Genomic DNA, 9,426 nt, shown 5'->3' on the forward strand with positions numbered 1-9,426 from the left:
TGGCATTCACTGCCTCTCCTTCCTCCCAAAATTCGGCCATGTTGATGGCCTTGCACTCTCCTTTTGGATTTTCTTCTGTATTGCTTGGGAGAGTACTAGGAGGGAGTTCAGTAATTTTCTTGCTCAGCTGACCCACTTGTGCCTCCAAATTTCTAATGGAGGATCTTGTTTCAGTTATGAAACTTTGAGTGGTTTTGATCAGATCAGAGACCATGGTTGCTAAGTCAGAGTTATTCTGCTTAGAACTCTCTGTCTGTTGCTGAGAAGATGATGGAAAAGGCTTGCTATTGCTAAACCTGTTTCTTCCACCATTATTGTTGTTGAAACCTTGTTGGGGTCTCTGTTGATCCTTCCATGAAAAATTTGGATGATTTCTCCATGAAGGATTATAGGTGTTTCCATAGGGTTCTCCCATGTAATTCACCTCTTCCATTGAAGGGTTCTCAGGATCATAAGCTTCTTCCTCAGATGAAGCCTCCTTAGTACTGCTTGGTGCATTTTACATTCCAGACAGACTTTGAGAAATCATATTGACTTGTTGAGTCAATATTTTATTCTGAGCCAATATGGCATTCAGAGTGTCAATCTCAAGAATTCCTTTCTTCTGACTAGTCCCATTGTTTACAGGATTTCTTTCAGAAGTGTACATGAATTGGTTATTTGCAACCATTTCAATCAGTTCTTGAGCTTCAGTAGGCGTCTTCTTCAGATGAAGAGATCCTCCTGCAGAGCTATCCAAAGACATCTTGGATAGTTCAGAGAGACCATCATAGAAAATACCTATGATGCTCCATTCAGAAAGCATATCAGAAGGACACTTTCTGATTAATTGTTTGTATCTTTCCCAAGCTTCATAGAGGGATTCTCCTTCCTTCTGTCTGAAGGTTTGGACTTCCACTCTAAGCTTACTCAATTTTTGAGGTGGAAAGAACTTTGCCAAGAAGGCATTGACTAGCTTTTCCCAAGAGTCCAGGCTTTCTTTAGGTTGAGAGTCCAACCATGTTCTAGCTCTGTCTCTTACAGCAAAAGGGAATAGCATAAGTCTGTAGACCTCAGGGTCAACCCCATTAGTCTTGACAGTGTCACAGATTTGCAAGAACTCAGCTAAGAACTGATGAGGATCTTCCAATGGAAGTCCATGGAACTTGCAATTCTGTTGCATTAGAGAAACTAATTGAGGCTTAAGCTCAAAGTTGTTTGCTCCAATGGCAGGGATAGAGATGCTTCTCCCATAGAAATCGGGAGTAGGTGCAGTAAAGTCACCCAGCACCTTCCTTGCATTGTTGGCATTATTGTTTTCGGCTGCCATGTGTTCTTCTTCTTTGAAGAATTCGGTCAGGTCCTCTAAAGAGAGTTGTGCTTTGGCTTCTCTTAGCTTTCTCTTCAAGGTCCTTTCAGGTTCAGGATCAGCCTCAACAAGAATGCCTTTGTCTTTGCTCCTGCTCATATGAAAGAGAAGAGAACAAGAAAATGTGGAATCCTCTATGTCACAGTATAGAGATTCCTTAAAGTGTCAGAGGAAAAGAAGAGTAGAAGACAGAAGTTGAAAATTCGAACTTATCAAAGAAGATGGAGTTCGAATTTTGCATTAAGGGATAGTGTTAGTCCATAAGTAGAAGGATGTGAGAAGGAGGGAAGCAATTTTCGAAAATTAAGTAAGAAATTTTGAAAACATTTTGAAAAACACTAATTAATTTTCGAAAACCAAGAGTGGGAAAGAGATCAAGTGATTTTTGAAAAAGATTTTGGAATTAGAAATAAAAAAGATTTGATTGAAAACTATTTTGAAAAAGATGTGGTTAAGAAAATATGATTAGTTTTAAAAAGATGTGATTGAGAAGATATGATTTGAAAAACATTTTAAAAAAAAGATTTGATTTTGAAAATTAAAAACTTGACTAACAAGAAAAGATATGATTCAAACATTAAACCTTCCTCAACAGAAAAGGCAACATGCTTGAAGTGTTGAATCAAATCATTAATTGATAGTAAGTATCTTTGAAAATGGAAAGAAATTGATTTTGAAAACACATGATTGAAAAGATATGATTTGAAAAAGATTTGATTTTGAAAAACTTTGAAAACCTGAAAAAAAATTGCATTGAAAAACAGAATCTTCCCTCTTGTGCCATCCTGGCGTTAAACGCCCAGAATGGTGCACATTCTGGCGTTTAACGCCCAAAACTATACCCTTTTGGGCGTTAAACGCCCAACCAGGTACCCTGGCTGGCGTTTAAACGCCAGTCTGTCCTTCTTCACTGGGCGTTTTGAATGCCCAGCTTTTCTGTGTAATTCCTCTGCTGTATGTTCTGAATCTTTAATTTCTCTATAGTATTGACTTGAGAAGACACAAATAAAAAATATTTTTGGATTTTTAATAATAAGGAAAAATCAAAATGCAACAAGAATCAAATAACTATGCATGCAAGACACCAAACTTAGCAGTTTGTATACTACTGACACTAATGAGAATGCATATGAGACACATAAAACACTCAAGTCAAGAGAATTCAAAGATCAGAGTAAGAAATCATCAAGAATTATTTGAAGATCCTTAAGAACACATGAATGGATGCATGCAATTGACACCAAACTTAACATGAGACACTAGACTCAAACAAGAAATTTTTGGATTTTATGATTTTTTTTTTATTTTTTTGTGTTTTTCGAAAATTAAGTGGAAAAAGATATCAAAATTCTTAATGAGAATCCCAGGAATCATGCAATGTTAGTCTAAAGCTTCAGTCTAAAGGAATTAGACATGGTCAGCCAAGCTTCAGCAGAACACTGCATTCAAGAGCTAAATTGATGAAGATCAATCAGCTTTGGTGATGATAAGAACATCACCTTGAAACACTAGAATTCATTCTTAAGAACTCTGAAGAAAAAATACCTAATCTAAGCAACAAGATGAACCGTCAGTTGTCCAAACTCAACAATCCCCAGCAACGGCGCCAAAAACTTGGTGCACGAAATTGTGATCAATACTTTTCACAACTCAAATAATCCCCGGTAATGAATCCAAAAAACTTGGTGTTCAATACCATGGCATAAACACAACTTCGCACAACTAACCAGCAAGTGTACTGGGTCGTCCAAGTAATAAACCTTACGCGAGTAAGGGTCGATCCCACAGAGATTGTTGGTATGAAGCAAGTTATGGTCATCTTGTAAATCTTAGTCAGGCAAACTCAAATGGATATGGTGATGAACGCATAAAAACATAAAGATAAAGATAGAGGTACTTATGTAATTCATTGGTAGGAACTTCAGATAAGCGCATGAAGATGCCTTCCCTTCCGTCTCTCTGCTTTCCTACTGTCTTCATCCAATCCTTCTTACTCCTTTCCATGGCAAGCTTATGCAAGGGTTTCACCGTTGTCAGTGGCTACCTCCCATCCTCTCAGTGAAAATGTTCCTATGCTCTGTCACAGCATGGCTAATCATCTGTCGGTTCTCGGTCAGGCCGGAATAGAATCCAGCGATTCTTTTGCGTCTGTCACTAACGCCCCGCCTGCTAGGAGTTTGAAGCACGTCACAGTCATTCAATCATCGAATCCTACTCAGAATACCACAGACAAGGTTAGACCTTCCGGATTCTCTTGAATGCCGCCATCAGTTCTAGCCTATACCACGAAGACTCTGATCTCACGGAATGGTTGGCTCGGTTGTCAGGCGAGCACTCGGTTGTCAGGCGATCAACCATGCATCGTGCAATCAGGAATCCAAGAGATATTCACCCAATCGAAGGTAGAACGGAGGTGGTTGTCAGTCACACGTTCATAAGTGAGAATGATGATGAGTGTCACGGATCATCACATTCATCAAGTTGAAGAACAAGTGATATCTTAGAACAAGAACAAGCGGAATTGAATGGAAGAACAATAGTAATTGCATTAATACTCGAGGTACAGCAGAGCTCAACACCTTAATCTATGGTGTGTAGAAACTCCACCGTTGAAAATACATAAGAACAAGGTCTAGGCATGGCCATGAGGCCAGCCTCCCAATGATCTAAGATAGCATAACAATGAAGATAGCTACCCCTCGATGTCTCAATACAATAGTAAAAGGTCCTACTTATAGAAAACTAGTAGCCTAAGGTTTACAGAAATGAGTAAATGACATAAAAATCCACTTCCGGGCCCACTTGGTGTGTGCTTAGGCTGAGCAATGAAGCATTTTCGTGCAGAGACTTCTCTTGGAGTTAAATGCCAGCTTTTATGCCAGTTTGGGCGTTTAAGCCCAGGATGTCTACTTTCCAACGCCGTTGAGAGCGCGCCAATTGGGCTTCTGTAGCTCCAGAAAATCCGCTTCGAGTGCAGGGAGGTCAGAATCCAACAGCATCTGCAGTCCTTTTCAGTCTCTGAATCAGATTTTTGCTCAGGTCCCTCAATTTCAGCCAGAAAATACCTGAAATCACAGAAAAACACACAAACTCATAGTAAAGTCCAGAAAAGTGAATTTTAACTAAAAACTAATAAAAATATACTAAAAACTAACTAGATCATACTAAAAACATACTAAAAACAATGCCAAAAAGCGTACAAATTATCCGCTCATCACCTACGTTGAATGAAATCCATCTACTAATATGTTCACTAGTTGTGTTTTAACATGTTTTTTGGATGTTGAACCGTGGCCTTTAAAGGCGTTTGTGTTTTGAATAACCTTTAAACTGTGAAGCTAAAAGGTGTGGATGCCAGTCTTGGGTGTGTATCTAGCGTGGCTATGGCTTTGTAGAATGCCATTTTTGCGAATGAAAGTGGTATAACATGGGAAATATTATGTGAAATACTGTAGAGCTTTGTGAAATATTTTTGGTTTTTTTTTTCAATGTCAAGAATTAAGCTCACAATATTATGGATACAGTTATTTCGGTAATGAATGACACTAAGAAATGATCTGAACTGTTAGCTGTCTCCATTTTTATGAGGCCATACTGTAAACATTTATTATGACATGTTTTAAAGGTTTTGACAAGAATAACAAGGCCAACATTTGTGGGAGTGTCTAATTATGCTGTTCTCAGATGGTCTGTTTGTTTGAAGTGTGTCATCTTATATTATTTAGGATTATTCTTTTCTTTTACATATCTTATAGGTAATTTTGTGATTTTGGTGTCTTGTTTTTGTTCTGTGATGTATATGTGTTTTTTCGGGACTGTCCCTGTATAATATGTAGTGACTTCAGGGAATGTTTGCGACATTTGTAGCCTTGAAGACTCATTGTTGCCTTCTAGGTACTATCATGAGAAGAGAGAGAAAAAAAGAGAAGGGGGGTTGTATATATTTTTATATCATTGTTTTAAATGCTTTTTCATTTATATTCCTCCTCTATTCTGTTAAAATTTCTGTTAATGTAATATATGTTAAAAGTTTAACATATCACGTAATAAGGTTTAAAATGGTCAAGAATTTGAGATTAAGAACCTAAGTTGTAATGCACCTTATAAGAAAGTATGCAGTTGAAGATATAAGATGTGAAGAAAAAGGTAAATACATTAAGGAAAATGTGGGGCAGGTTTAGAAGAATGATCTGGTGGGGGCAGGGTCAGCGTAACTGACTTGCTGACTCAGCAGAAGGGTGTGCGTGAGGTGCTGTGGAGAATATGCAGCATGGATAGGGTACATTTGTAAGAATATGTGTGTCATTTGGAGGTAGGCTATCATTTGAGCAACAAAAGTTCGGATAAATAAGAACTAACAAACAGAAGAGCCTAGCATGAATGTAGCAAAAATGTGAAATTCACTAATCTATCTCAATTTCTAAGCCAGATAGCTCAAATGTTTACGTGCCTTGCACCATGTACAAGCAAGTCATCTAATCCTATCCCACATGGCTTGCTTGTTGGAATGTCTGTCATAGCTAAATGTGTCAATGCCAATCAATAAGAATTGATCTAAGCCTCTAGGATACACCCAACACTTGCCAAAGATACTAAACAATGCATTCCAAAGAAAGCAAGCCACTGGATAATGTAAAATGAAAAAAAGTGATATTGATTCAGACTTCAACCTGAATACACCACACATCTGGAGGATTATCCATATATGGCCTTTCAAACCTGAGAAAGGTCATTGTTATCCCTGGATGTGAATAATACACCTTTTTTCCTTCTTTTCTTTGTATCATATAACATTGAAGACCAAAAATTTATTTCAGCAAAATTAAAGAAGTATCTGCAGAAATGCATACACCAGAAAAAAGAAAAAAGAACTCGTGTGCAAATGATAAAAAAATATGACAAACTCTAATTTGGCCATAGCGCAACATATAAGATACATTGCCTTTGTTTACTGTCTTTGTTTCTCCTCTGTTCCAACTGCGACAAAACACAGGCTGAGATAGAGAGAAGGGATGAATGCGGCTGCAATAGAGGAAGAAGAACCTAATTGGGTTACCCAAGTTGTTTGTCTTTGACCTGACTACTCACCATATTTTGATTATGGCCTCAACACCATGGAATAAAAAGCACTCCACACCAGAAGCTCCATTGCATCCAGCCCCTACTTTCCTCTGCCTCAATCATGTGCTATATACCCCTGCAATTGCTAAGCCTGCATGCTTCTATTGCTAAATTTTGGCTCAATTTGTATGTTTTTAAATTTTTTGGATTTTTTTTTGTTGATATTTAATTTAAGACTTCCATTTATCTGTGATATATAAATGTGTAACAGTTTTATTATATAGAATGCATTCTTGCCTTTCCCTTATATTCGGTCATGTAAAGAAATGTTAATGCTTAATCATATGGTTTAATTTTCACATGCAACATCTGTACTTATGCAAGTAAAATTTATACCATTCACTGGAACTGGAAAGCACAAATACAGTTTCCAGAATATTAAAGTTCCTTTTCTCCCTGTGCATTTCTCTGATTGCAAGGAACATTGTAGTCCTTCTGGCACAGAAAGGGGAAAACTACATATTGAAAGGGCATCAGAAATCGGAGGAATGAATGATGAAGAAATTAACATAATGAATATCGTGATGAACAAACTACTTGGAAAAGAAAATGTTTCCAAAAAGAAGAATCTTGAAATAGAGGATTCCTTTGAATCACCTGCACATCTTGATGACTCCGAAGTAAGTAGTTCAACAGATGAAGATGATCTCATTATTAACGTGAACACAAAGAAAAATAAATCGTCCATAATAGGGAGTGAGGAACTTCAAATGATCTTGGAAAATCAGGTTAATTTTCATTATTATTATTTTTATTATTATTATTATTATTAGGGCTTACTAGGAAATATATCCTCAATTTTTTCCCTCAATTGTTTGGTAAAGTGTGATCTCTCATGTTACATTAAGTGGGACCAAGAAAAAATATGTGATAGAAGATATTGAATGAAGAGAGATCACACTTTACCAAACAATTAAAGAAAAAAAATTGATAGGATCTACTCCCCTTACAAAAGAAACCGGTTAAGTTACCTCTTATTGTATCACTCCTTATTTTTTTTTATCAAAGAATAGATTTATTTATATTGTTTCTAATTGCTGTTTGGATATTCAGGACTCATGGTCCAATAAATCAAAAATTGGTAAGGAAGAAAATGACAAGAGTGAGTCTGATGTGCATAAAGGGCATAAGAGCAATCCCAACAATAAGAGAAAATCACTTCACAAATCGGAAAGGGAAAGCATTGGACATGTGTCTACTACTGCTAAAGGAAAGAATAATGTGCAGACCCTTCCAGATGAGGTAGAATATGGAGTGCAACCTGTTAAGTCAGAAGATGATTTTGGCAAACCATCTAAAGTTTCATGGTCTCAGAAATCTTCATGGAAAGAACTACTTGGTAATGGAGGTAATACTGTTTTCAATGCTACTCTCATATTTCCTACAGAACAAGAAAGACCTGATAGTCCATCCCAATCCATATCTTTAAACGACATAATTGAAAACATGGAAGAGAATGAACACCTAGGGAGTGAACCCACCGATATAGAATCGACAAAAGGAGCTCACTGAAGATAATCATACCAACACATCAGCATTAAGAAAGCACGCTGAAGCTCAGCCTGCTGACAACAATGTGGAGTTGAACAAGACCGGTTGAGGTGCATCATGGCGACAGAAGCAATCATGGACACAACTGGTTGCTGGAGACAACAGTTCATTTAGCATTTTACAGATTGTGGTAGGCATTACATTCTCAGAGCCAATGGCCAAGGGGTCTACCGTGGACCCTGCAAATTCCAACAATCCCAAGCATAATAACGTAGGTAAGGATGCCATTAATGAAGTTGTTACTAGTGATGGGCGTATACCGGAAAAGAGTTAACATGATGGTGGTGGTGCCAATGATACTGCATATGAGGAAAAGAGTGAGACAAGAGAAAAGGAAGGATTGTCTGAAGAAATAGTACAAAAAGAAAGATCCACTGCGAGGGTTGAAGTAGGCGAAACTTGCACATTCATGAGAAGTTGTTCTTCTTTAAAAGAGTGGGCGAAGGCTAAGGCTGCTTTAAGTGGATCACTCAAAAGGAAATGTCCCAACTCCTGAGAGCCAGTAAAGAAGCATGAATAACACTGTAGTGTATTTTTAATTTGTTGTTTTTCTTGGCTTATGCATAGCAAAATGAGGGAAATTAATTTTCAGATACTGCGAAATGATTGATTTATGTTTGATTGGACAATGCTGTAGGGACTTCTTAACAATGTGCTATTTTTAAAATTTTCTGAAGGACAGAAGGCATATTTTACCTTTAAATATGTATCTCATTTATCTTTTGTGGAGTAATATTATATGTACAAGTCTTTTTGGTAATTAAGTTCAACCAACTACAATAAAAACCAATCTCAAAATAAAACGCATGACACGCGCTCTAGTGCTCCATGGGCGCATAATTCAAAGAGATTGCATTACCTGTATAAGTCTTTCTACATTTTCTACAGTACACAAACTTTCTACAGTACACAATTTTTTGTTGGAGAGCATACAAATTTCGGAGCATAGCATACAAAGTTTTGAAGTATAGCAGACAAATTTGCACGTAACACAAACTTATCAATATAGCACATAAATTGTTGGACATAACAAATTTTTGAATTATAGCACACAAATTTTCGAAGCGGAACACACAAATTTTTGCTGCACCAAAATTTTAAGTGTGTGTATTCTTTTATTGAGTTCTTTTACACATTTATTTTCTCTCTCTCTCTTTCTTCATGGTGTGTAAGCCAATCACCATTCATTGCAAGCCAATGTTACATTACAGGTTCTATTTTCCAACAGACACACACAAAAAGATACTATTGACAAGCTTATCGATATAGTACACAAATTTTTGTACATATTATACAAATTTTTGAACCATAGCACCCAAATTGTCAAAGCAGAGCACACAAATTTTTGTTGCACCAAAGTTTATGTGTATATTCTTTTATTAATTTCTATTACACATTTATTTTTT

At 36.8% G+C, this 9,426-nt stretch overlaps 1 protein-coding gene and 1 non-coding gene across 2 annotated transcripts; both read left to right on the forward strand.

Moving 5' to 3' along the window:
- Window positions 1-799: 799 nt before the first annotated feature.
- On the forward strand, window positions 800-907 carry LOC112793874 (small nucleolar RNA R71). The gene has a single exon (XR_003198563.1). It is a non-coding gene; the product is annotated as a small nucleolar RNA R71 (small nucleolar RNA).
- A 5,400-nt stretch (window positions 908-6,307) lies between these two features.
- Window positions 6,308-8,623, forward strand: LOC112777974 (protein REPRESSOR OF SILENCING 3-like). The gene is made up of 2 exons (XM_025822353.2): window positions 6,308-7,197; window positions 7,523-8,623. Exons 1-2 carry the CDS (start codon window positions 6,787-6,789, stop codon window positions 7,979-7,981), a joined length of 870 nt encoding a protein of 289 aa, XP_025678138.1. The 5' UTR covers window positions 6,308-6,786; the 3' UTR covers window positions 7,982-8,623.
- The last annotated feature ends 803 nt before the right edge of the window (window positions 8,624-9,426 follow it).

The sequence above is a fragment of the Arachis hypogaea genome, chromosome 3, assembly GCF_003086295.3.
Source record: "Arachis hypogaea cultivar Tifrunner chromosome 3, arahy.Tifrunner.gnm2.J5K5, whole genome shotgun sequence".
Lineage (NCBI taxonomy): Eukaryota > Viridiplantae > Streptophyta > Magnoliopsida > Fabales > Fabaceae > Arachis > Arachis hypogaea.

What these genes read in the sequence shown, in the direction of transcription:
- LOC112777974 (XM_025822353.2), top strand. Translation starts at nt 6,787, where the DNA reads ATGCAAGTAAAATTTATACCATTCACTGGAACTGGAAAGCACAAATAC. An exon ending in AAATGATCTTGGAAAATCAG is followed by an intron (nt 7,198 to 7,522) that starts GTTAATTTTCAT and finishes TTGGATATTCAG; the next exon opens with GACTCATGGTCCAATAAATC.